General features: G+C 41.9%; 2 protein-coding genes across 3 annotated transcripts in view; both read left to right on the top strand.

Annotated features, from left to right (window-relative positions):
- The first annotated feature begins 9,649 nt into the window (after window positions 1-9,649).
- On the top strand, window positions 9,650-10,759 carry LOC115144818 (actin-3-like). Its single transcript, XM_029685902.2, has one exon. The coding sequence runs from the start codon at window positions 9,650-9,652 to the stop codon at window positions 10,757-10,759; it is 1,110 nt and encodes a 369-aa protein (XP_029541762.1).
- Window positions 10,760-12,804: 2,045 nt separating this feature from the next.
- LOC115137278 (caM kinase-like vesicle-associated protein) overlaps window positions 12,805-27,068 on the top strand; it is a 75,276-nt gene continuing 61,012 nt past the window's right edge. The window contains exon 1 of one of the 2 annotated variants that reach the window (XM_029673506.2): window positions 12,805-12,876. The gene's annotated coding sequence lies outside the window, so the exon portion shown is untranslated. Of the gene's footprint in view, window positions 13,036-27,068 lie in introns of both variants that reach the window. The other variant, XM_029673515.2, reaches the window with a different exon arrangement.

Genomic DNA, 27,068 nt, shown 5'->3' with positions numbered 1-27,068 from the left:
AAGCAACACTGAGGCATGCATGAGAGCATCAGCTGTTCCGGACGACTGTGTGATCACGCTCTTTGTAGCCGACGTGAGTAAGACCTTTAAACAGGTCAACATACACAAGGATGTGGGGCCAAACGGATTACCAGGACGTGTGCTCTGGGCATGTGCTGACCAACTGGCAGGTGTCTTCACTGACATTTTCTACATGTCCCTGTTTGAGTCTGTAATACCAACATGTTTCAAGCAGACCACCATAGTCCCTGTGCCTACGAACACAAAGGCAACCTGCCTAAATGACTACAGACCCGTAGCACTCACGTCCGTAGCCATGAAGTGCTTTGAAAGGATGTTAATAGCTCACATCAACACCACTATCCCAGAAACCCTAGACACACTCCAATTTGCATACCGCCCAAACAGATTCACAGATGATGCAATCTCTATTGCACTCCACACTGCCCTTTCCCACCTGGACAAAAGGAACACCTACGTGAGAATGCTATTCATTGACTACAGCTCAGCGTTCAACACCATAGTACCCTCAAAGCTCATCACTAAGCTAAGGATCCTGGGACTAAACACCTCCCTCTGCAACTGGATCCTGGACTTCCTGACGGGCCTCCCCTGGTGGTGAGGGTAGGTAGCAACACGCTGATCCTCAACACTGGAGCTCCCCAGGGGTGCGTGCTCAGTCCACTCCTGTACTCCCTGTTCACCCACGACTGCATGGTCAGTCACGACCCCAACACCATCATTAAGTTTGCAGACGACACAACAGTGATAGGCCTGATCACCACCAAAGACGAGACAGCTTTTTGGGAGGAGGTCAGAGACCTGGCCGGGTGGTGCCAGAACAACAACCTATCCCTCAACGTAACCAAGACTAAGGAGATGATTGTGGACAGGTTGAGAGCTTCAAGTTACTTGGTGTCCACATCAACAACAAACTAAAATGGTCCAAACACACCCAGACAGTCGTGAAGAGGGCACGACAAAGCCTATTCCCCCTCAGGATACTAAAAAGATTTGGTATGGGTCCTGAGATCCTCAAAAGGTTATACAGCTGCAACATCGAGAGCGTTGGTTGCATCACTGCATGTTACGGCAATTGCTCGGCCTCTGACCGCAAGGCACTACAAAGGGTAGTGCGTACGGCTCAGTACATCACTGGGGCTAAGCTGCCTGCCATCCAGGACCTCTACACCAGGCGGTGTCAGAGGAAGGCCCTGTCAAAGACCCCAGCCACCCCTGTCATAGACTGTTCTCTCTACTACCGCATGGCAAGCGGTACCAGAGTGCCAAGTCTAGGACCAAAAGTCTTCTCAACAGTTTTTACCCCCAAGCCATAAGACTCCTGAACAGGTAATCAAATGGCTACCCTAACTATTTGCATTGCGATTCCCCCCCCCCAACCCCTCTTTTTACACTACTGCTAGTCTCTGTTCATCATATATGCATAGTCACTTTAACCATATCTACATGTACATACTACCTTAACCAGCATGTCTAACCGGTGTCTGTATGTAGCCTCGCTACTTTTATAGCCTCACTACTGTATATAGCCTGTTTTTTTTTACTGTTGTTTTTATTTCTTTACCTACCTATTGTTCACCTAATACCCTTTTGCACTATTGGTTAGAGCCTGTAAGTAAGCATTTCACTGTAAGGTTTCTGCACTGTAAGGTTTCACCTGTTATATTCGGCGCACGTGACAAATACACTTTGATTTGATTTGCAGTACTATATGGATCTTTATTCAGCTTACCCCAACCTAGTCCACACAGTTTCAAATCTTATCATAATGTTTTTTTTAATTTAAAGGGACAGTGCAGTCAAACACGTGATTTCCCTCTTCTTCTTTTTTCTCTCTATGTTTCCATGCTATGAGGTTTGAAATAATACTCTGAAATTGTGAAAATGATGATAATGCCCTTTTAGAGTAAGCGTTTTTAAAGGGCTAAGTGGGGTTGGCTCAAGTCTAGGCAATCCTATCAGGGCTGTGTATGTAAATATATTATATACATTTGTATCAACACACCCACATGATCAGACGGAGCATTTCAATGGGAAAAGGAGGCTGAGGGAAATAAATTAGAAAAAATATATATTTAGAGTTCATGAAATAAACACACAATGATTTATTAGACATAAAGAACTTACATTAATTTACACCTCTTGCACCACTAATCCATTTTCACATTTAGCAGTAAACGAAAACCATTTGGGTACTCAGTAGGAAACCTAGGAGCCTAGTTTGTGGTGCCACAGCATGATGTGTATCTCCCCTGAGTCATGGCGGCAGGAAGGCAGACGGGTGGTGGTGCACTCATTACCACATGGCTGACCTGCCCCTCGCCCAAGGGTACACAGACGGTCCCACCAAGCGCCAGACACTACTTAGCGATCCAGCTCACTCAGAGGGAGACACAGGTTACTATTCCTGACTGTCAGGAACATTTGTTCTGTCGACCGGACACTGATTTTGGGATGGGTCGGCCGATGTGGGAACAGCCTCTGCTAACCTCAATCGACTGTACTGTGGAGATGGACTCCGCTGGGGGAGTGCCCCTGGCAGGAACACAACTTCACCTCTGCTATAGTGGTTCACTGCTCAAAAGGCCACGTCTTTCGGCAAATGCATTTTTTAAAGCCTTCGAAAGGCTTTTAGAAAGCATTTTTTAAAGTAGGTGAAGTGGATGGTGCCCATTTTTGCCAGCTCCTCATCAACTTTGCTATTTAGTTTTATATTTTCACGTTAATTCTTACTTTATGTCACATGTGCTCCCTCTCCGGAATCTAGCTCGCCAGGCTGCTCGTTATGGCGCACACCTGTCACCATCATTATGCGCATTTGCACATTGAGAGGGAGGTTGCTGTCCTGGCACCACAATGCCAGGTCTCTGACCTCCTCCCTATAGGCTGTCTCATCTTTGTCGGTGATCAGGCCTACCACTGTTGTGTTATCAGCTAACTTAATGATGGTTTTGGAGTCGTGTTTGGCAACGCAGACGTGGGTGAACAGGGAGTACAGGAGGGGATTACGTACACACCCCTGAGGGGCCCCAGTGTTGAGGATCAGAGTGGCAGATGTGTTGTTGCCTACCCTCACCACCTGGGGGCGGGCCGTCAGGAAGTCCAAGATCCAGTTGAAGAGGGAGGTGTTTAGTCCCAGGGTTCTTAGCTTAGTGATGAGCTTTGTGGGCACTATGGTGTTGAATGCTGAGCTGTAGTCAATGAACAGCAGTCTCACGTAGGTGTTCCTTTTGTCCAGGTGGGAAAGGGCCGTGTGGAGTACGATTGAGATTGCGTGTGGATGACATTTTAATATAATACAGGAAGGAACTATTTATTGTCCAATATTTACAACTGTGTTGAGGAAGGGGGGATGGGGCCAAGCATATAAATTTAGCAGTATAATAAGAGTCTGATAACAGCAGTTGTGATGTGTGTAGCATGAATGTATACATGTGTGTTCTGTATATATGAATTACAAATCAGCCTTTACTTAAGTCATGTTTCTAGTCTATTGCATAGTTACAATGTGTAGTCATTGATGTCCCCAAAGCAGGAGTGGTAAACACTGTTGAAGTGTATAATTGTAATACATACATGCAGACACAGCATTATTCAAAGAATGGAGTTTGAAATGACTGAACAAGAATGTTTCAGAGGCTCATACCTGAACCGCACCTTTATTTGCCAAGGAAGAGTACATGATCAATTTATATATTCAATGTACAGGCTACACTGTAGGGATCTCATGTGTGGTAATAACTACAGTACATACGGTACATACAGTACATAACTACATACAGTACAGTATATAGTTATTATATTCTACTCTATCCATATGTTTCATTAATGCCATTCAGACTTGAAGTATATACAACAACCATGATAGCTGAGGTTCATAGATTGGTATGAGTATTAGTTCAGAACCTAATGTTTTAGGGTCCTTACATAAATTGGCTACATACTGTAGCTAGCTACACATCCATAGGCATACAGTTATTTTTCTCCTCCACTACACAATAAGCAAGTAAATAGTTACCTAGCTGTGTTACTTCAGCTGCATTGCAAGGCAAGCTTATACAATTGTACATTCAATTTGCAGTAAATGCTATAGCTAGCTAGATTCTTTACATCCACTGTTTCACAAGACGACAGCCTGGTTTGCTGGTTTTCTCATGAAGTCCCGAAAACACAAACTACAAATTAATTCCCATATCACAACACTAGCTAGCTGGCTAATGTTAGCTAGTCAGATAACTTGCTAAATAGTGATTTTTGTAAATTAACTCTATGACGAAGAAATATGCACAAATGTTTGTCTCTACATTAACTAACATATTCCTCTCAATTGTAAATGTTTTTCTTGACTCGTTATGACGTTATAACTACTTACATTTGGTTCCACCGTAATGTTTTGTCAGCCATCTTCACCCAGGGATGGAGAAACAGAGCAAGTGGTCAGTCCAGCTCAAATGTTCTGCAGTCTGGTGGCTTGTAGATAGAAATTGTCTCTGAGCCTGTTGGTATCAGACCTCGTGTTCCTATACTGTCAGCCCGACGATAAGGGAGAGAACAGCACGTGGCTGGGTGTGAGGGGTCTTTGATGATGCTGCAGGCTTTCTTCAGGCACCATTTATCCTGGATGGGTGGGAGCATGGTCCCAGTGATGTACTGGGCCGTCTTCACCACCCACTGAATTGCCTTGGAGTCATGTACCGAGCTATTTCTGTACCAGGCTGTGATGCAACCGGTCAGGACGTTCTCAATGGTGCACCGGTAGCATTTGAAGAGGACCTTTGGCGGCATGCCAAATTTCTTCAGCCGCTTTAGGAAGTAGAGATGTTTGCACCCTCTTGACAAGAGTGGTGATGGTGTTGTTGGTCCACGTCAAGTCCTCATTGATGTGGACGTAGAGGAACTTAAAACTTGTGACTCTCTCTACTGGAGTCTCGTTGATGTGGATTGGGGCATGTTCCCTCCTCTGCTTCCTGAAGCCAACAATCAACTCCTTTGTTTTGCTGACGTTGAGGGAGAGGTTGTTGTCATGATACCATAATGCCAGTTAACTTACCTACTCCCTATAGCCTAACTCGTCATTGTTGGTTATCAGGCCTACAACCGTGGTGTCGTCAGCAAACTTGATGATGGAGTTGGTGTCGTGCAAAGCCACGCAGTCGTAAATGAACAGAGAGTACCTCAGAGGACTGAGGACACACCTCTGGAGGTCCCTGTGTTAAGTCAGTGTGGAGAAGGTTTTGTTGCCAATCTCCATAGCTTTCATAGCCAGTGGTCTGCGTGTCAGGAAGTCCAGGATCTGGTTTCCAGACCCAGGGCTCTGAGCTTGGTGTCGAGCTTGCAGGGAACAATAGTGTTGAATGCTGAACTGTAGTCAATGAATAGCATTTTCACATATAGTGCCTTGAGAAAATAGTCATACCCCTTGATTTATTCGACATTTTCTTGTGTTACAGCCTGAATTCAAAATAGATTAAAAAAATGTTTTTCCTCACCCACTTACACACAATACTGCATAATGACCAAGTAAAAACATGTTTTTATCATGTTTTGCACATTCATTGAAGATGAAAATGACATATCTCATTTACATAAGTAATCACACCCTTGAGTCAATGTTAGAATCACCTTTGGCAGGAATTACAGCTGTGAGTCTTTCTGGGTAAGTCTCTAAGAGCTTTGTACAATATTAGCGTATTTTTTTTTTTATTCTTCAAAAGCTCTGTCAAGTTGGTTGTTGATCATTGCTAGACAGCCATTTTCAAGTCTAGCTATAGATTTCCAAGCCAATTTAAGTCAAAACTGTAACTAGGCCACTCAGGAATATTCAATGCCATCTTGGCAACTTCAGTGTATATTCAGCCTTGTATTTTAGGTTATTGTCCTGCGGAAAGATTCATTTGTCTCCCAGTGTCTGTTGGAAAGCATACTGAATCAGGTTTCCCTCTAGGGTTTGCCTGTGCTTAGCTCCATTTTGTAATTTTTTATCCTAAAAACCCCCCTAGTCTTTAATGATTACAAGCATACCCATAACATGATGCAGCCACCACTATGCTTGAAAATATGGAGAGTGGTACTCAGTGATGTGTTGTGTTGGATTTGACATAAAAGTAAATATTTTTGAAATATTCTTTCCAGTTTACTTTAATGCCTTATTGCAGAAAGGGTGCATGTTTTGAAATATTTGTATTGTGGAGTAACTACAATGTTGTTGATCCATCCTCATTTTTCTCCTATAACAGCCATTAACCTCTGTAACTGTTTAAAGTCACCATTAGCCTCATGGTGAATTCCCTGAGCATTTTCCTTCCTCTCCAGCAACTGAGTTAGGAAGGACGCCTGTGTAATGAATAACTTCACCATGCTCAAACAGATATTCAATGTCTGGTTTACCAATAGGTGCCCTTCTTTGAGAGGCATTGGAAAACCTCCCTGGTCTTTGTGGTTGAATCTGTTTGAAATTCACTGATCGACTGAGGGACCTTACAGATAATTGTATGTGTGGGGTACAGAGATGAGGTAGTCAAAAATCATGTTAAACACTATTATTGCAGACAGAGTGAGTCCAAGCAACTTATTATTTGACTTGTTAAGCACATTTTTACTCCTCTTCTGATTTAGGCTTGCCATAACAAAGGGATGAATTCTTAATGACTCAAGACATTTCAGCTTTAATTTTGCATTGATCCTTTTTTGCACTAACGTTTTAACTCATCACATATGCTGCTGCTACTCTTTATTATGTGTCAGTGTATTCATAGTTATATGTACATATCTACCTCAATTACCTCGTACCCCTACTCTTTACTGGTACCCCGTGTATATAGCCAAGTTATCATTTCTCATTGTGTTTATTATTACCTTTATAATGACTTGTTTTACTTTGCTATTATTTCTCTATTTTCATTCTCTTTGCATTGTTGGAATGGACCCGTAAGCATTTCACTGTTAGTCTACACCTGTTGTTTATGAAGCATATGACAAATAACATAATGCACTACTACTCGATCAATCAACTTTCTGAGGACACCACTGTTGTAGGCCTGATAACCAACAACAATGACAGCCTATAGGGAGGAGGAATGAGCCCTGGCAGTGTAGTGCCAGGACAACTACCCCTCTCTCAACTCTCTGCAAAACCAAGAAGCTGATTGTGGACTACAGGAACATAACCTGTACTGTATAATCTGTCTGGAAAGAATGGGATGCGTGGGACAATGCAGAGCCTGAAGTGCAACTGAATTTATGTATAAAAAGGGCCTCCGGCAGGTGGATGTCTAATCTAATAGTTTGCTGATGTTTGATTAGAAGTGCCAGAAGTATATATATATATAACTGCCAGATTGCAATTGTTGTGCTCTGACTTTTCCGCCACGTCTTTTGTTTCTTCCCACAGGAGTTATTTGAAAATCTCCCAAACGATGACAGTTAGTAAGGAATTAGACATTGTTTTATGCACGGCAAGGATCTCTTTATTTGCTATAATTAGAGCCGCTTAATAATTCTGTTCTTTTAAAGCTCTGTTTGTAGCCATAGGAGTCAGATTGGAAAGCTATTACCTTGGTCAATTATCCTTAAAAGCAACGGGTGAAAGCTTTGCTGAGTGTCCTTAGGCATGGACCATATAAAATGTTACAATTAATTTGTTTATGACATGGTTGGTGTATTTGTCCTTTTCGTTATTACCCTCGTCATCATTCTTATCATCATTAGGATGCAATCAGTTTCTCTTGGTTGCACACACTGACAATGGATATTCATCACCATATACTATATAAAACCGTCAAAGCGGGAGCCAAAAATAGCCCAGAGGATCCTGGCATAACAATATACAGTACCTGCTATATGTAAATAGACTGTGGGAGATTTAAATGAATAGTGTGAGAGCTCTGCCATTTGGCTGCATGCCTGTCATTGTGCAGGCCTGTGAGCTCCATCATTTTTCTGTTTGATACAAACATGCTTATCTGGTTGAACATAATCAGCTTTACTGAGCTGAGGGATGGCACTGTCCACTTTGATTCCACTTCTTAAATTCAACATCCACTCAATGTAGAGTGTAAGCCGGCCATAAAACAGCTAATCTAAAGCCTAGACGTTTATGACAGTCTGTGGGCAGACTTGACTGCTATTGGGCCTGATCAATGTTGAATTAATTAGTGATGTATACCTGTACAATGACATTTATATGATATGAAGTACTGCGGTGTTGTCATTGAATCAATGGGGCAGATGTAGCATCTACTTTGTTAGATTGAACCATTCTGAGACCGGGTATTGTGAAGCGATATCTGTATTACATTGACAGATAGTCTTAATCAGAGAGTTTCTCATTGATTTACCTTATATTGAATAGGATTCACTAACAGGGTCCAGTACTTATAGGGTCCAGTACATGTGGCCCCTCTCCAGAGCATGTATCACTCTCCCTTGTGTGTAATGGAAAGTGAATACCTTCCCTTGCTCTCAGGCTAGTAGTGACTTACATCGGTGAACTGTTGACTCCTACAGCCAACATTTCTGTTGCCCAAGGTCAGAAACAAACAGCTTCTAATTATACTCTTCCACTGCAGTAGCCATGGAGGGGTGACACTTGTAGGTTAACTCCATCTTAGAAAGGATTGGATGCATGTGTGTGTGTGTGTGTGTGTGTGTGTGTGTGTGTGTGTGTGTGTGTGTGTGTGTGTGTGTGTGTGTGTGTGTGTGTGTGTGTGTGTGTGTGTGTGTGTGTGTGTGTGTGTGTGTGTGTGTGCAGGTGTGTGTGTGCAGGTGTGTGTGTGCAGGTGTGTGTAATTAGATCAGTGTGACTGGAGCCTGTTCCACTAAAATGTAGTGTGTTAACCCAATGCAGATTGGTCGTGTAAAAGATGCTATTGGTGGTCAAATCTGCCTTCAGTAACAACTCTTGGTCTGTGCGTTTCCTACTTTCCTTGTTCCTGTAATACAGAATAATGTTCAAAATTAGAACCACTTTCATTCCCTGTTGATTGCATGTGAGGAATCCAGTTCAAACTGGTCCATACAATGCTTGAAGCCTCTATTATTCATCCTTATCTTAATCACATAGTGAGGGATGATGTGTACTGGATGCAGAAACATTTCACCTCAAGGTTTACAGCAGTTCAATGATTCTACAGGCCATCAAATGTCCTGTAAGTGCTATGATGAGTTTGGATGGGAACATTCATCCTCTCTCCCATTATAGATGTTGAAGAGGCGTAGGTAATGATTGCCCAACTCACATAATTTACCAGGCGTGTGTGTGTGTGTGTGTGTGTGTGTGTGTGTGTGTGTGTGTGTGTGTGTGTGTGTGTGTGTGTGTGTGTGTGTGTGTGTGTGTGAAAAGCTATCCTTGTCAGCTAATGTTCACAAATACTGAGAAATAACCCTGTGATCATCCGTTGCCATAGTCACCCAGACTGGAGCACTGTGGTGATGCTACAAGGCCATTGATGCCATTGTGATGTCACAGGTTTTGTGACAAACATGTTTTTTCAAGTAATAAAGCAATCTTTCAAACCATTAGTCTCTGTTCATGAGTTGACTGTTGCAGACATGCTTGGGGACAACTAGAGAAAGAAACATAACTTCAACATTTGCTTTCATTGTTCAAAAAATTACAGACTGTCTAAGAATGACTGCAGTGGATAGCAGTGAGGACTTCAAGCAGAATGTGGCTATTGTAATCGACCCAGGATCAGGCTCCATCAAAGCTGGCTTTTCTGGAGATGAGAAGCCCCATAAAGTTCTGAGGTCAGTGGTTGGATTGTCCAAAAAGGACCAAACTAAATGTTATTTTGGAAACAACATTCCCTGCAAGGACTCAGATGATCTCATTCTCAAGAGGCCCATCACCAGTGGAATGATAAGTGACTGGGATTCCCTGGAGAAGCTGTGGAGCCATGTGCTCTATGAGGAGCTCCAAGTCTGCCCTGAAGAGCATGGCATCCTGATGACTGACCCAGCCTTCTCTCCCATCTCCAACAGAGAGAAAACAGCTGAACTCCTGTTTGAAGGGTTTGGGGCCCCAGCGATGTATGTTGGTTACCAGCCTGTGCTGTCCATGTATTCTTATGGACTGGTTACTGGTCTAGTGGTGGACTCTGGGGCTGGCTGCACCTCTGTCTCTCCAGTGTGCAATGGCTACTGCTTACCACATGCCACATTTCACATGGACCTGGCTGGAAAGGGTGTGTCTGACTATCTGAGCAAACTACTGGCCGACGTTGGACATGGGAGTGCTCTCCAGCAAAAGTCCTCTGTGCAAGAGATGAAGAAGCAGAGTTGCTACGTCTCCCAGCTGAGTTCTGAGGACAAAGGAACACCTCTGGACTATCAACTCCCCGATGGCACCACCATTACCCTGTGCGACGAGCGCTTCCGTGGCCCTGAGATCCTATTCTGTCCATCCGACGCAGGAATGTCGCAGCCCGGAGTTCACATCCTGGCCATGAACAGCCTGCAGAAGTGCGCCCCTGAGTGGCAGACGGCCTTGATGGCCAACGTGGCCCTGTGTGGCGGCTCCTCTATGTTCAGCGGTTTCCCGGAGCGGCTCCAGGCAGAGATGGAGAAACTGGCCCCGAGGGACTCCATGATCGGGATGCTATCTGGGGCCCACAGGGAGTTTGCCTCCTGGGTGGGGGGCTCCATCATCACCTGCCTCAGCAGCTTCCAGCCCATGTGGGTGAAGGGGCAGGAGTACCAGGAGGAGGGCTCCAGTGTGGTGCGCAATAAATGCTATTAGAACTCAGACCTTCAGAAGTTGTACTGTAGGCCTATAGTATGCAATGATTCTGGAATAGATGAAAGTGAAAAATAAATTGGATATTGATTGAAAAATATGCCAGGCTTGTTTTTTTTATTGTATGCTTTAGTGCACTGGTAAAATGGGCCATTCAATGCCTTATCGTTTGTTAATTCAATGTTTTCTCCAATATCAATTAAACATCACTGTCATCTGAGTTGAAAGTTCCAGAAAGATGCAGTATGACGGTTTTCTTGTATGAAAAGGGAGATTCATTGTCTTCATTGGATCTACTATGATGTCTTGTTGAATTAACATCTTTCCTTCTCTTGCAACATGGGAACGCACTTATATAAAAAATGTTCTATTATGCTTCATCTGTAATCAGCATGGAAGTGGAGACCCTAGGGGGTTTGGTTAAGTAGCAAAATGTTAGAGGTTTACTTAATTTCCAACAACAATCCAATGCCTTGTGGAAACAGTGTATTTCTTTCTGTGCATTGAAGTTTAGACAAGGCTGGCGATCACACTATAAGATCCAACTATGCATAGTGGGGACAGGTATAGTATAGATCTTAAAATTGTGTATATATATATATGTATATATATATATATACACAGTAACCTGTATTCGACCTTTAACCAAGCTAGGTGCTCCTCTGATGTGGATCTCCACTACAGTGGAATAAGATTAAGCCTGACACCACCACTGACATCCCCTCAGTCCCAGTTTGCACACATGAGCGACAGGGGAGCCTCTTCTAATCAGCAGCCCAGAGCCTACAGGGTCTTTGATTTGCCTTTAACAGCTCTTTTCAACACGACTTCTCTTAGTTATTTGGCTTTGAGTTGGCTGCATGCGAGGTGACACATGTAAAAAGAATGCCCGTGTGATTGCTGGAGGTTGGTACTGTAGAGAGTATGAGTTAGTGGAGGCTCCTCAGAGGAGGAAGGGAACGACCATCCTACTCAGTGAATTTCAGAAAACCGATACTAAATATAATCACGTCAACAAATAACTGATTAAAACCCAATGTTTTATAGTGAAGGTCATACATTAGCCTCAACAGCACTCTCTGGGTAGCACCATGGTGTAGCCGGAGGACATCTATTTTCCATCCTCCTCTAGGGATATTGACTTCAATACATAACCTAGGAGGCTCATAATTCTCTTCAACATCTTTTCCTCGATCCTGACTAGTCTCCCAGTCCCTGCCACTGAAAAACATCCCCACAGCATGATGCTTCATCATAGGGATGGTGCCACGTTTTCTCCAGATGTGACGCTTGGCATTCAGGCCAAAGAGTTCAATCTTGGTTTCATCAGACCAGAAAATATTGTTTCTCATGGTCTGAGAGTCCTACCCCAGATCTGTGCCTCGACACAAAACTACAAGACAATTCCTTCAACCTGATGGCTTGGTTTTTGCTTTGACATGACTGGTCAACTGTGGGACCTTATATAGACAGGTGTGTGCCATTCCAAATAATGTTCAATCAATTGAATTTTTATTTTTCACCTGTATTTTACTAGGAAAGTCAGTTAAGAACAAATTCTTATTTTCAATGACAGCTTAGGAACAGTGGGTTAACTGCCTGTTCAGGTGTCAGAACGACAGATTTGTACCTTGTCAGCTCGGGGGTTTGAACTTGTAACCTTTCGGTTACTAGTCCAATGCTCTAACCAGTAGGCTACCCTGCCGCCCCACAGGTGGACATAAATCAAGTTGTAGAAACATCTCAAGGATGATCAACGGTAACAGGATGCACCTGAGCTCAATTTCGAGTCTCATATCAAAGGGTCTGAATACTTAGGTGAATAAGGTATTTCTGGTTTTTAATAAATTGGCAAAAAAAATCTAAACGTAACAAAATGTGGAAAAAGTCAAGGGAATTAATACTTTCTGAACGCACTGTATATATACAAATTGCGTGGGTTCATTAATTTGCCACACCCATTAGGTTCATATCAGATTAACTCGTTGTAATTCGCTCCTCTATGCATCACCACTCGTGTGTGTTCCATTCTCTTCATTGTGCGTAACCTACTGTATGTAGCCTATTCCGCCCCTCGTTCCCTCACGGTGCTGAACTCGACGCGAGAGGCACAATTTAAGGTAAAAAAAGAGCGCTGGAATTGATTTGCATTGTTTTAGAAATAAGTACTTCGTTCAAAGCTAAGTAGAAAGGTCGTTATATTTGCAGTAACAATCACGAGAACAGTCGAGTGGAAAAAGTCAGTGGATTCAACGTTTATTGAGACATTTGCTGATAAGGTATGTTCTCGCAATTTGAGTTGTCTAGGCTATCACAAAGAGTTGAGCTCACTAATTAATTTTCACTTTGGTTTGTTTGGGAAACTTAGGCTCTTCCCTTAATTAAGCGATGTTTTTTCTCTCAAACGCATTACATGTTTATAACATAATCCTAATCAGGTTAATTGTGCCGTTTAATGTCAAGTATATAATGCTTGCACATTTTGCCGATAAAGTGATGGAGAACGATGCACCAGAATTTACGCATTATGATAGACTAGACTGATCGAAACTTCGCAGTTAAATAGATTTCCCCTTTCCATGCTCGCTATTAAACGAAGCACACGAGACTGCACGTGAACAACCTAGTGAAGCATATCCTGAGGTAGTATCCTATAATTTGGTAAATCTAAAGGGTACAGTTATTTCGTCGATACATCTCTGTTGAAAAAAAGTTATATAATAGCCTATATTTCAAACACCATCGCACCTAACCCGTTTCCAAGACGAATTTAATAAAATGTAACATTTGAGTGAGAATTTAGCTATTCAAGTATTTTTTTAGGAGATTGACTTTTGAGTTGCTCAACTTGTGATGTTGGACTGTGCGTGCCAACAAGTTGATAGTAGCCTAAATAATCGTGTAGCCTATTCGCATACCCGTTTTTCTGCATTCATATTTTCATTAATCTCATCTGCAACAGCATGTTTTGAATGACATTGGCTATTTAATATAAAACGGGGAATCAGTGATGCTGATGCATGCTAATCAAACGATAGGGCAGCGTTCAACACCCCTGTAACAGTTTAATCAACACGTTCAAGTTTGTTAAGCCACTTACTGGTAATATATAGCATATTTATATAGTATATTTTACTATTTTCTATAGGAAAGTCAAGTGAGAACGTTTTACCCCTGGTGAGAAGAACTGAGAAGCTGATGGAAAGGATGTGCAGTTTCAAGCAGTCATCCCAATGACGCTGGCACTTTCTTTTTATGCCATGACAGTGGCAGATTAGTTTTATTTTTTAAACTCCTACACTCAGTCATGCTATTAATTTGTATTACTTGTATTGCATAATGCTTGACTATTTCTGGGCACACATGCCAGTGGATATAGTAAAATATCAAGTAATACTTTTTTTTCAATAATAAGAACAACAATAAGTAACAATAAAAATCAATATAGTAATGGACTAACATACATTGACACATTTTCTTTGTCCTCATCTATTTTTTTGTTTGTTGACAGATCCCATAACCACTATGACATTATCATATTCTTAGAGAAGCAAGTGAAGGGTTTTGTATAATTTCATCCAGTAGTGTTCACAAGCCAAAACGGTCTTGAAAATTGTGAACAATTGTATGACATTGTTATCAATTCAAATTCGTACAATGTTTATGAATTTGTAAGTTCCTAATATCACATTCAATCTCGTTAATGTATGTCCAACTCAATAGTCAACCTCAACCTAATAAGCCCCACAATCTATTGCTACAATCTTGTGAGGTAGCTAATGCGGATGTGAGAAACTGAATAGATTCGTTTTTTTATTTTATTGCAGCTGGTGAAACACTGTGGCGTGACACATTAACACCAGTGTACAATGATCTGGGTTTGAAAGGACTGTATAGCTGGTTTTGTGAATGGCACGTGTGTGTGTGTGTGTGTGTGGCGTCAGTATGCATGTGTGAGTGTGTGGGTAGAGTCCAGTGTGTGAGCAAGAGAGTTACTGTAAAAAAAAAGGTAAATGCAGGTAGTCCGGGTAGCCATTTGTTTAGCTATTTATCAGTATTGTTTAGCAGTCTTATGGCTTGGGGTAGAAGCTGTTCCTGACTTAGTGCACTGATACTGCCTGCTATGTCCTGAGTGTCTGGAGTCTTTGACCGCAAGGTGCCTTGTAGCACCTTGCGGTCAGGTGCCTTGCAGTTGCCAAATCTTTTCAGCTTCCTGAGTGGGAAGAGGTGCTGTCGTGCCCTCTTCACAACTGTGTGGGTGTTAGTGGACCATGTTAATTTCTTAGTGATGTGAATACAGAGGAACTTGAAGCTCTCGACCCACTCCACTACAGCCCCATTGATGTGGATGGGGGAGTGCTCAGCCCCATCCACCAAAGTGCTCCTGTCAGAGAGACTCAGATTCAGGACTTCTCTTTGATCGGTTTTATTATGGCAGTACAATAGTGCTTAGCGATTAACCAAAATGTCTGTTATTCTTTATAATTAAAAAGAAAAGTAATTGACCAACATCGGTTCAAATATTTTAATTCCATTTAGGTCTGTTTTTTGTCTGTGAACTTAATGTGCAGTTTCTCTAGATAAATCAGATCAAGCCTGAACTGTGCGATGTAGTAGGGAGTTGTCGTTTCCAACAGGCCAATATTCAATATATTTACAGTTATAGTTTATAGTTTAGCGCAGAAAATGTGGTAATTAACTAATGACGATAATCTATTACACGCCTACTTGTCCAGTATGTGTGGAGCAGACGTGGAGAATGAGAGAAGCGACAGAAGAGGGATAGAGAGTAGTTGCTTTGCAAGGTATTTCTACCGGGAAATACATGATCTACCGTGCCTTGCAAAAGTATTCATTCCCCTTGGCATTTTTCCTATTTTGTTGCATTACAACCTGTAATTTAAATGGATTTTTATTTGGATTTCATGTAATGGACATACACAACATTGTCCAAATTGGTGAAGTGAAATGAAAAGATAACTTGTTTAAAAAATAAAATTAAAAAATTGGAAAAGTGGTGTGTGCATATGTGTTCACACCTTTGCTATGAAGCCCCTACATAAGATCTGGTGCAACCAATTACCTTCAGAATTAGTTAAATAAAGTCGACCTGTGTGCAATCTAAGTGTCACATGATCTGTCTCATGATCTGTCACATGATCTCAGTATATAAACAACTGTTCTGATAGGCCCAAGAGTCTGCAACACCACTAAGCAATGGGTACCATGAAGACCAAAGAGCTCTCCAAACAGGTCAGGGACAAAGTTGTGGTGAGGTACAGATCAGGGTTGGTTTATAAAAAAATATCTATTTTGAACATCCCACGGAGCACCATTAAATCCATTATTAAAAAATGTAAAGAATATGGCACCACAACAAACCTGCCAAGAGTGGGCCGCCCACCAAAACTCACGGACCAGGCAGGAGTGCATTAATCAGAGAGGTAACAAAGCGACCAAAGACAACCCTGAAGGAGCTGCAAAGTTCCAAAGCGGAGATTGGAGTATCTGTCCATTGGACCACTTCAAGCCGTACACTCCGCAGAGCTGGGCTTTACGGAAGAGTGACCAGAAAAAAGTAATTGCTTAAAGAAAAAAATAAGCGAATACGTTTGGTGTTCGCCAAAAGGCCTGTGGGAGACTTTTCAAACATATTGAAGAAGGTACTCTGCTCAGATGAGACAAAAAATGTTTATTTTTGGCCATTAAGGATAACGCTATGTCTGGTGCAAACCCAACACCTCTTATCACCCAGAGAACACCAGCCCCACAGTGATGCAGGGTGGTGGCAGCATCATGCTGTGAGGATATTTTTCATCAACTGCGACTGGGAAACTGATCAGAATTGAAGGAATGATGGATGGCACTAAAAACAGGGAAATTCGTGAGGGAAACCTGTTTCAGTCTTCCAGAAATTTGAGACTGGGACGGAGCTTCACCTTCCAGCAGGACAATGACCATAAGCATATTGTTAACGCAACACTAGTGGTTTAAGGGGAAATATTTACATGTCTTGGAATGGCCTGGTCAAAGCCCATGTCACATCTGCTCCTGCAATGCCCTCTACTGCTCATCTTGTGTCTCCTTGACCTGCCGCCGTTGTACAACTGACTAGGGATCCCCCTTTCCCTTCAACTCATATCCATAAGCACCTTCCAAGGATAGCAGCATGCTCACCAGCAGAATGACATGTAGATAGCAGCTCTGAAACCCCTGAAAGTCACCAACTTTAAATTCTGGGGCAGTGAGGATGGTGCCAATCTCACTGAGTGGCTGATGAGATTGGCCATACTGGAGCTGGAGTGCCTGTATAGTAGCTGTGTAGGGTGATGACGGCAGGACTGGTTCTTCATCTGTGCTTCAGGGAGCTTGAGATTTTCCAGTAGGACATGATACTTTCTCAGTCAGCTGTGTAAGTGAGTCAAGGAGATTGTCCAGTGGCAGTTTTAGGTGAGCGGTCCTTCTCAATGTCAGTGGTAAAATCAGGTAAGGTGGGTTCAGGGGAGTGACTTACATGGAAGGCTGAACCCATCTGCTGAGCGGGACCCCAGGAGGGGGGTGGACCTTGCAATGGGTAAGCTGGGTAGTCAGGCAGTGGAGCAGGGTATGGAACTTGCTTTGGGTCAACCAGTGAGCTCTCATCGGGTCTCAGTACCAGTCTACCCAGCTCACCCTCAGCAAGTTCCATACCCTGCTCCAGAGCCAGAGTACCCAGCTTACCTGCACACTTTACATGTTGCATTTATATTTTTGTTCTGTGTATATAATCATACAATCAATTTGACTTTGTTTTTACCAATCTAACTGTAGAACAACATAATGTTAATCATTTATTTGAAAGGTAAATCTCTTGATAATATGGGTAAATCAAGATGTACCCTAGGTCTAGTCACATATTATTCAATAGGAGTGTGCTCATGCATTGAGTTATGGAGCTTGTTTTAGCTGATTTCAGGGCCTAGAGATGACAAACAATCACTTCCGTTAATTATTGGCAACTGTGAGGAGAAGATATCATTTCATTGTACTGATCAACAACATTTGCATAGAAGACGTATTTTCTTTTATGAAAGTGTGTGCCATTTGCAAGGCATAATGCGGCCGTGGAATCTGACTTTGTGGCTATGGAATCTAGTGATAGGAGGCGAGGGAGATGAAGAAGTACATTTGTTTTTGGTGGCGACGGAGACGAAGTGATTTCTTAACTTGGAACTCAGCTTGGAAATCAGCATATTTTGCGTTATGATTTAATATTATCACAAACAAAGTACTAGGGTAGTGAATTCAGCTGTAATCAAGCAAGGAAAGTTAGCCTACAATTAAAGCTACAAGCTACCGATATCGTCTTGCATTGTAAAAGAGTTGTATGGACATTATTTTAGCAAACAGTAACATTTCTACATGACGTGTTGCATTACTCAAGTGTGTTAACTTCCGTGCAGCGTGAGTGGGGAGCTAATGCAGCCTAGACAGCTCTAGCAATGAATGAGTAAGTGGAACAGGCACTTTGCTCTTCACCCTATAAAGGGGCTGCGCTGATAGACATACTTGATCCTCTCAATCACATGAGACACATTTGACAGAAGTATCGGACGTAACAAAAATTCTAGTACCAAACTATATACCGTGCAACACAAACGCTGTGTGATTGGTTCTTCCTGTAGTGAATCCACTTAAGGGACTTCCCATAACTGATACACATCTCACCTATATTATCAGAGAACTGGGGTTACGAAAGTAACCTTGAGTTTCCTCATGCCTCTGTGTGACGTGTTTGTGTGTGCACATCTGTCCACGGTGTATGTGCATGTTTGAGAAATGTCAAAACAAACAGTTGCTAAAGTAATGGTGGTTCTACAAAAGTTATGATGTGATTGCCTCATTACAATTCTTGAGGAATCTTAAAAGGTTGATCACCTAAATATTAGCAGGAGGTGTTTTCTTTCTTCATCTTCATTTCCAGTGACATTTTTGGGGACACCTCTAAATTGTCAAACCCATATTGACAGATTCAACAGAAGAAAGATGACTAGAAAAGTCATGGGTTGTACGTAATCCTCTCAACTCTAGTGGTGGTTGTAGTTGTATGGCGTGCAACTCTCGGATTGACTTAATTCCAAATGGATGGGAGTTGAGACTGGGAGTACGAGTGTCATTCTCCACAGCAGGCTGCGCAGTGGGCTACCTCCCTGCCTGCCTCCCTGTCTGATGGCAGCAAGGTCATTCATTCCTCCACTCAAGAAGATGAATTACGTCTTGACACAGTTTAGACATTGACAGTGTGGGGAGGCAATGGCAACAGCATTAGAGTGCAGCGAAACATTTCCCTGTGGTCTTTCATTAGATTGAAGTGTGAGTGATTGGACTGTTGTGTAAGTGAGAATAGCAGGCTTTTGGGTGGAGTAAAGGTACAGTATATATTTCCACAGACGAGTGTATTTGTAAATAAGAGTCAGAGTGTTTAATGATTGACGGCAGAGATGAGTTTAAAAGCGTTTGATCTATTCAAGTAATAAGATAAGGCTACAGTTATTTCACAAGAACAGTATTGAGAGTATAGTCTCGTCCTTAGATGTATAGAATCAAAGATATTCAACTTCTACAGTCTGACACAGTTATATTGACTTATGTCGTTAGCCTCAATCTAATCTTATACATACAATACATTCGGAAAGTACTCACTTTTTTTTAACGTTACAGCCTTATTCTAAAATGGATTAAATACTTTTTCCTCATCAATATACTCACAATAGCCCATAATGACAAAGCGAAAACAGGTTTTTAGAAATTTTTGCAAATGTATTAAAAATTAAAAACCAAAATACCTTATTTACATAAGTATTCAGACACTTTGCTTTGAGAATCGAAATTGAGCTCAGGTGCATCATGTTTCCATTTATCATGCTTGAGATGTTTCTACCACTTGATTGGAATCCTCCTGTGGTAAATTCAGTTGATTGGACATGATTTGGAAAGGCACACACCTGTCTATTTAAGGTCCCACAGCTGACAGTGCATGTCAGAGCCAAAACCAAGCCATGATGTTGAGGAATTGTGTCGAGGCAGGATTGTGTTGAGGCACAGATCAGGGGAAGGGTACCAACAATGTCTGAAGCATTGAAGGTCTCGTCCTTAGATGTATAGAATCAAAGATATTCAACTTCTACAGTCTGACACAGTTATATTGACTTATGTCGTTAGCCTCAATCTAATCTTATACATACAATACATTCGGAAAGTACTCACTTTTTTTTAACGTTACAGCCTTATTCTAAAATGGATTAAATACTTTTTCCTCATCAATATACTCACAATAGCCCATAATGACAAAGCGAAAACAGGTTTTTAGAAATTTTTGCAAATGTATTAAAAATTAAAAACCAAAATACCTTATTTACATAAGTATTCAGACACTTTGCTTTGAGAATCGAAATTGAGCTCAGGTGCATCATGTTTCCATTTATCATGCTTGAGATGTTTCTACCACTTGATTGGAATCCTCCTGTGGTAAATTCAGTTGATTGGACATGATTTGGAAAGGCACACACCTGTCTATTTAAGGTCCCACAGCTGACAGTGCATGTCAGAGCCAAAACCAAGCCATGATGTTGAGGAATTGTGTCGAGGCAGGATTGTGTTGAGGCACAGATCAGGGGAAGGGTACCAACAATGTCTGAAGCATTGAAGGTCCCCAAAAACACAGTGGCCTTCATCATTCTTAAATGGAAGAAGTTTGGAACCACCAAAATTCTTCCTAGAGCTGGCTGCCCGGCCAAACTGAGCAAGAACCCGACAACCACTCTGAAAGAGCTTCAGAGTTTCTCTGTGGAGATGGGAGAATCTTCCAGAAGGACAACCATCTTTGCAGCACTCCACCAATCAGGCCTTTGTGGTAGAGTGGCCAGACAGAAGCCACTCCTCAGTAAAGGCACATGACAGCCTGATTGGAGTTTGTCAAAAGGCACCTAAAGGTTCTCTGGTCTGGTCTGATGAAACCAAGATTGAACTCTTTGGCCTGAATGCCAAGTGTCACGTCTGGAGGAAACCTGGCACTATCCCTACGGTGAATCATGGTGGTGACAACATCATGCTGTGGAGATGTTTTTCAGCGGCAGGGACTGGGAGACTAGTCAGGATAGAGGGAAAGATGAACGGAGTAAAGTACAGAGATCCTTGATGAAAACCTGCTCCAGAACGCTCAGGACTTCAGACTGGGGCGAAGGTTCATCTTCCAACAGGACAACAACCCTAAGCACACAGCCAAGAGAATGTAGGAGTGGCTTCGGGACAAGTTTCTGAATGTCCTTGAGTGGCCTTGAGAGTCTGTAATCACTGCCAAAGGTGCTTGAACAAAGTACTGAGTAAAGGGTCTGAATATTTATGTAAATGTAATATGTTTCAGTTTTTTGTTTTTAATACATTTGCAAAAATGTCTACAAATCTGTTTTTCCTTTGTCATTATAGGATTTTGTGTGTAGATTGATGAGGGAAGAAAACCCAATTTAATCCATTTTAGAATAGGGCTGTAATTTAACAAAATGTGGAAAAAGTCAAGGGTTCTTAATACTTTCTGAATGCACTGTATGTTCTATTCTATTATAGCAAACACGTGTCTATCTTTTTTTCAAATATGTAACAGCTAAGCACAACAAGGGCATGTTTTTCCCATGCCATAGTGATAGGTATGGAAAATTGTCTAATGTCACCCTGTTCTCCCCTTTAATGTTATCCAACTCTCCATGTCTGAGTCAATGTGTAATATTGTTAGTTAATGGCCCCCATTATAATGTACTGTGTTTCATTTCTGTTATTGATTGACCAAATGTAAAGTATCTGCTGTACTCATTTGCCCTGAACAGGAAATAGAATAGGAGGAAAGGTTATATTTCCGCTGTTGAATGTGTAACTGTCTCCTAGAGATGGATACATGGTACGGGTCACATTCCATTACTCTCATCATTAGTGTTATTTTCTCCTCCCTCTATCTTATGTTGAATGGAGTCGATAGGCTGTTTGGAGCAGCAACATATTTGCCTTGTTTCCCTCTTAACCCTTAACTCTTAACCCTTAACCCTTAACCCTTAACTCCCCAAAAGGAAGCTGTAGATGATATATCTGAGTGAATAATCCTTTAGGGCCCAATTCTAATTTGTGATCTGCACACATAACTCAGATGTTTTATTATCAATGGGAGATTTGTGTAAAAATGTAATATAAGAACCTATTGATTAGTCAAGGTGAGAAAGTCTATCCACAGCATTCTACATTCTACACCACATCGGGCAATACAATAAATTACCAAAACACATTAATCCACGTTGTATATTATTATTAGCAATTATGATGCCAATTTCTTTTTACACAGTTGGTCATACTGTTAATGAGGTGTGTCCTAGAGATGATCATGGGGAGAGCTTTAGGTTTTAAGTGCCCATCAGTGCACATAGTGACAAATGTAATCTCGGTCTGCCAGTTAATTATTTACCATATGTGTCAGTAAATGTTACTGGCTCTAAGTGGCCACATACAGCATCACTCATATAAGCTATCATCCAGGCAGCATCTGTATGAAGATAGTTATGTTAGTGGAGGATGGAAGGCTGAAAATGGAGCTGCATTATGTCATTACTGTTTCAATACCAGGCGTGTGGATTGATTTAGTTTACATTGAAAAATTATTATTACTATTACTATTACTATTACTATAGTACTACTACTACTGTACAGTATTTGGGGCTAACTACCAATGTCATTGGATTGGTTGCAGTGTTGGAGGAACAGAGAGAGTCCTCAGCTACTGTGTTGCATCGTTGATGCCTTTCCTATTCTCTTTTCACTGGTCCATGTTACAGTAACTTCCTTTACTCTCTGTCTCTGCCACCTGCTATCTGATATTGAAGTTTGTCAGCGTTGGTGCATCAATCACACAAGGCCAAGCAGAACAAGGCTGGGGAACACAGTGATAGTTCACATCGGTCGCATTTCACAATGCTTGGAGAGAGTGGCAAGAGGTTGTGGATGGATTCAGACTGATGTGGAGAAAAGCTAGGATAATAGATCACCGCTGACATGATGTGCCAATACGTTTTCTCAGCTTCAATACTTCTGGGTAGAGAATGTAGCAGGAAATGATAGCTGCCGTTTTAGGGGCTCCTGACCAATTCTGCTATTTTGTGTTTTTTTTTTTGCATTTTGCACGGACCATACGGGTAGGGAGGGGCAGTTCCTCTTGCTGTTCCGTAAGTGGAGTGTGCGGAGGAGCGGGGTGACATGAGAGAGGACAGAGAAAGGGGAGAGCAGAGGAGAAGAGTGAATTGGAAGATACAGTACCAGACTAGTGCTTTTTCTGCCCTCAGAGCTCTTCTTTATTGAAAGGTTTACTTGTGGCGCCAGGTGGTTTCAAAGAGCCACCCCAGCTAGCATCCACAAGGAAGGTTGAAAACCAGGCCGGCTGCTGCGTTCTGGATAAGTTGATGGCACAAGTGAGGAGTCCAGCCAACAGCGAGTTGGAGTAGTCTAGTAGTCCAGTAGTCCATCCAGGACCTCTATACCAGGCGGTGTCAGAGGAAGGCCCCAAAATTTGCCAAGGACTCCAGCCACTCGAGTCATAGATTGTTCTCTCTGCTACCACACGGCAAGCGGTACCGGAGCGCCAAGTCTGGAACCAACAAGACCCTGAACAGCTTCTATCCCCAAGACATAAGATAGTTAAATAGTTAATTAAATAGTTAACTAACTTTTTGCTGCTGCTGCTATTGTTTATTATACTGAACAAAAATATAAACGCAACATGTAAAGTGTTGGTCCCATGTTTCATGAGATGTTTTGGAATGGATGGCCAGTAATAAACTAGTACTAAACGTCTCTAAAACTAAGAGCATTGGATTTGGTACAAATCATTCCCTAAATTCTAGACTGTTTAACAAGTTGAGGAGACTAAATTACTTGGTGTTACCTTAGATTGTAAACTGTCATGGTCAAAACAAAGATTAAATGGTTCTAAAGTTTGGGAGCGGCCTGTCCGTAATAAAGAGATGCTCTGCTTTTTTGACACCACACTCCAAAAAGTCGTGTGGTCGAGTGCTGCAAGGAAAGCCCTAGTTAAGACCTAGTCTCTCTTTGTTAAGAGTTGAGGAGAGACTGACTGCATGACTTCTTATTTTTATAAGAAACATTAATGTGTTGATAATTCCAAATTGTTTGCATAGTCAATTTACACACAGCTCTGACACACACACTTACCCCACCAGACATGCCACCTCGGGTCTTTTCACAGTCCCCAAATCCAGAACAAATTCAAGAAAGCGTACAGTATTATATAGAGCCATTATTGCTCTGTTCTATCTCATATTACTCATGTGAACAGCAAACCTGGTTTCAAAAAACAGATAAAGCAACACCTCACGGCACAACGCCTCTCCACTATTTGACCTAGATAGTTTGTATTGATATGTAGGCTACGTGTGCCTTTTGTAATATTTAAAAAAAAATGTAGATCTTTCCTTGAGCTGTTGTCTATTAATATTCTGTATTATTTCATGTTTCACGTTTTGTGTGGATCCCAGCAAGAGTAGCTGCTGCTTCTGCAACAGCTAATGGAGATCCTAATAAAATACCAAATAACAGATCCCAGAAATGTTCAATAGGCACAAAAAGCTTATTTCTCTGAAACGTTGTGCACAAATTTGTTTACATCCCTGTTAGTGAGCATTTCCCCATTGCCAAGATAATCCATCCACCTGAAAGGTGTGGCATATCAAGAAGCTGATTAAGCAGCATTATCATTACACAGGTGCTCCTTGTGCTAGGGACAATAAAAGGCACTCTAAAATGGGGTTACTGAGGAGCATTTCCTTTCTCTTTTGTTGTATTTTACCCCCCAATTTCGTGATAATCCATTGCGATCTTGTCTCCTTGCTGCAACTCCCTAACAGGGTCAGGAGAGGCGAAACATGACCCGCCAGACCGCGCTCCTTAACACCCACCCGCTTAACCCAGAAGCACCAATGTGTCAGCGGAAACACAGTTCAACTGACAACCAAAGTCATCCTGCAGGTGGCCGGTCTGCCACAAGGAGTCACTAAAGTGACCATCCTACCGATCCTCGACTTCGGTGATGTCATCTATAAAATAGCCTCCAACACTCTACTCAACAAACTGGATGCAGTCTATCACAGTGCCATCCGTTTTGTCACCAAAGCCCCATACAATACCCACCATTGCGACCTGTACGCTCTCGTTGGTTGGCCCTCGCTTCATACTTGTCGCCAAACCCACTGGCTACAGGTTATCTACAAGTCTCTGCTAGGAAAAGCCCCGCCTTATCTCAGCTCACTGGTCACCATAGCAGCACCCACTCGTAGCACTCGCTCCAGCAGGTATATCTCACTGGTCACCCCCAAAGCCAATTCCTCCTTTGGTCGTCTTTCCTTCCAGTTCTCTGCTGCCCATGACTGGAACGAATTGCAAAAATCTCTGAAGCTGGAGACTCACATCTCCATCAGTAGCTTTAAGCACTAGCTGTCAGAGCAATTTACAGATCACTGCACCTGTACTTAGCCCATCTGTAAACTGCCCATCTATCTACCTACCTCATCCCCATACTGGTATTTATTTATTTATTTTGCTCCTTTGCACCCCAGTATCTCTACCTGCACATTCATCTTCTGCCGATCTACCATTCCAGTGTTTAATTGCTATATTGTAATTACTTCGCCACCATGGCCTATTTATTTCCTTAACTTACCTCATTTGCTCTCACTGTATATAGACTTTTTGTTTTCTTTTGTTCTACTGTATTATTGACTGTATGTTTTGTTTATTCCATGTGTAACTCTGTGTTGTTGTATGTGTCGAATTGCTACGCTTTATCTTGGCCAGGTCGCAGTTGCAAATGAGAACTTGTTCTCAACTAGCCTACCTGGTTAAATAAAGCATGATGAGCCAAGGAAAGCCCCCTGTTCCAACTCTCCCCTAACCCGGAAGACGCTGTGCCAATTGTGCGCCGTCCTATGGGACTACCATTCAAGGCTGGTTATGACACAGCCTGTGATCGAACCCGGGTCTGTAGTGACACCTCACCTTAGACCACTGCGCCACTCGGGAGGCCACTAAGGAGTTTTTCTGTCGGTAATAATTAGCTGGGCCTGGCTCCCCAGTGGGTGGGCCTGGCTCCCAAGTGCCCTGGGGCCTAATGAATTTATTTCAATTGATTAATTTCCTTATATGAACTGTAACTCAGCAAAATCTTTGAAATTGTTGCATGTTGCATTTATATTTTTGTTCAGTATATAAATCCTGTTACCTAGTCACTCTTTTCCTAGTTATATGTACTTATCTACCGAAATTACCTTGTACCCCTGCACATCGACTCATTGTGTATTTATTTATTATTACGTGTTATTACTTCTCTTATTATTTCTCTATTTTCCTTCTCTCTGCATTGTTAGGGAGGGCTGGTATGTAATCATTTCACTGTTAGTCTACACCTGTTGTTTACAAAGCATATGACAACTTACATTTAATTAGATTTCTCATTGTTAGACGGAGTGGAGTATTATTTATTTATTTAATTTAACCTTTATTTAACTAGGCAAGTCAGTTAAGAACAAATTGTTATTTTCAATGACAGCCTACAAAAATGTGTGGCTGTTTCCCTCTGCTTTATAGAGATGGATTCCATCAATTGGAGAGAGGACAGAGAAAGGGGAGAGCAGAGGAGAAGAGTGAATTGGAAGATACAGTACCAGACTAGTGCTTTTTCTGCCCTCAGAGCTCTTCTTTATTGAAAGGTTTACTTGTGGCGCCAGGTGGCTTCAAAGAGCCACCCCAGCTAGCATCCACAAATAGCAAATTTAAAGGAGAATTTTAAATGTAAATTGATTAATATTTCACCTCTGTATTGATTCATGCTGGCACTGTAGACATTTTCATCTTCCAGTGAGTCACTTATGCAAAGAGGAGTGGTGACATTACTGCCTTCTTGATCTGCTGCATATTCTTATTTCCACTGTGCATGAAAAATGACATTTTTCAAAAAGCTAATTATTTCCCAATCAGGGTCGGACATGGACAAGAATTCATCCCTGGCATTTCATCCACTCCAGCCCACATCACTGCGCGCGTCGCCAACCCACCCCCTCTTTTTATACATTATAAAAGCCAAGCTAACTTGGCTTTTAAGCTATATTGCAAATGAGTGCCTGTCATATGTCTTCTCCTGAATCAACACCTACCTTAAGATTTAATTACTTTTTTGTACAGCATTTAGAGTGCTACTGTATCTTTTTGACACGCAAAGACCCAAACGCCA

The sequence above is a fragment of the Oncorhynchus nerka genome, linkage group LG2, assembly GCF_034236695.1.
Source record: "Oncorhynchus nerka isolate Pitt River linkage group LG2, Oner_Uvic_2.0, whole genome shotgun sequence".
Classification (NCBI taxonomy): domain Eukaryota; kingdom Metazoa; phylum Chordata; class Actinopteri; order Salmoniformes; family Salmonidae; genus Oncorhynchus; species Oncorhynchus nerka.
The sequence above is the reverse complement of the archived record's forward strand: the minus strand, read 5'-3'. Positions and strand labels throughout refer to the sequence as shown.

Bases quoted from the DNA above. Each gene is read 5' to 3' on its own strand.
- LOC115144818 (XM_029685902.2), top strand. From the start codon at position 9,650: ATGACTGCAGTGGATAGCAGTGAGGACTTCAAGCAGAATGTGGCTATT.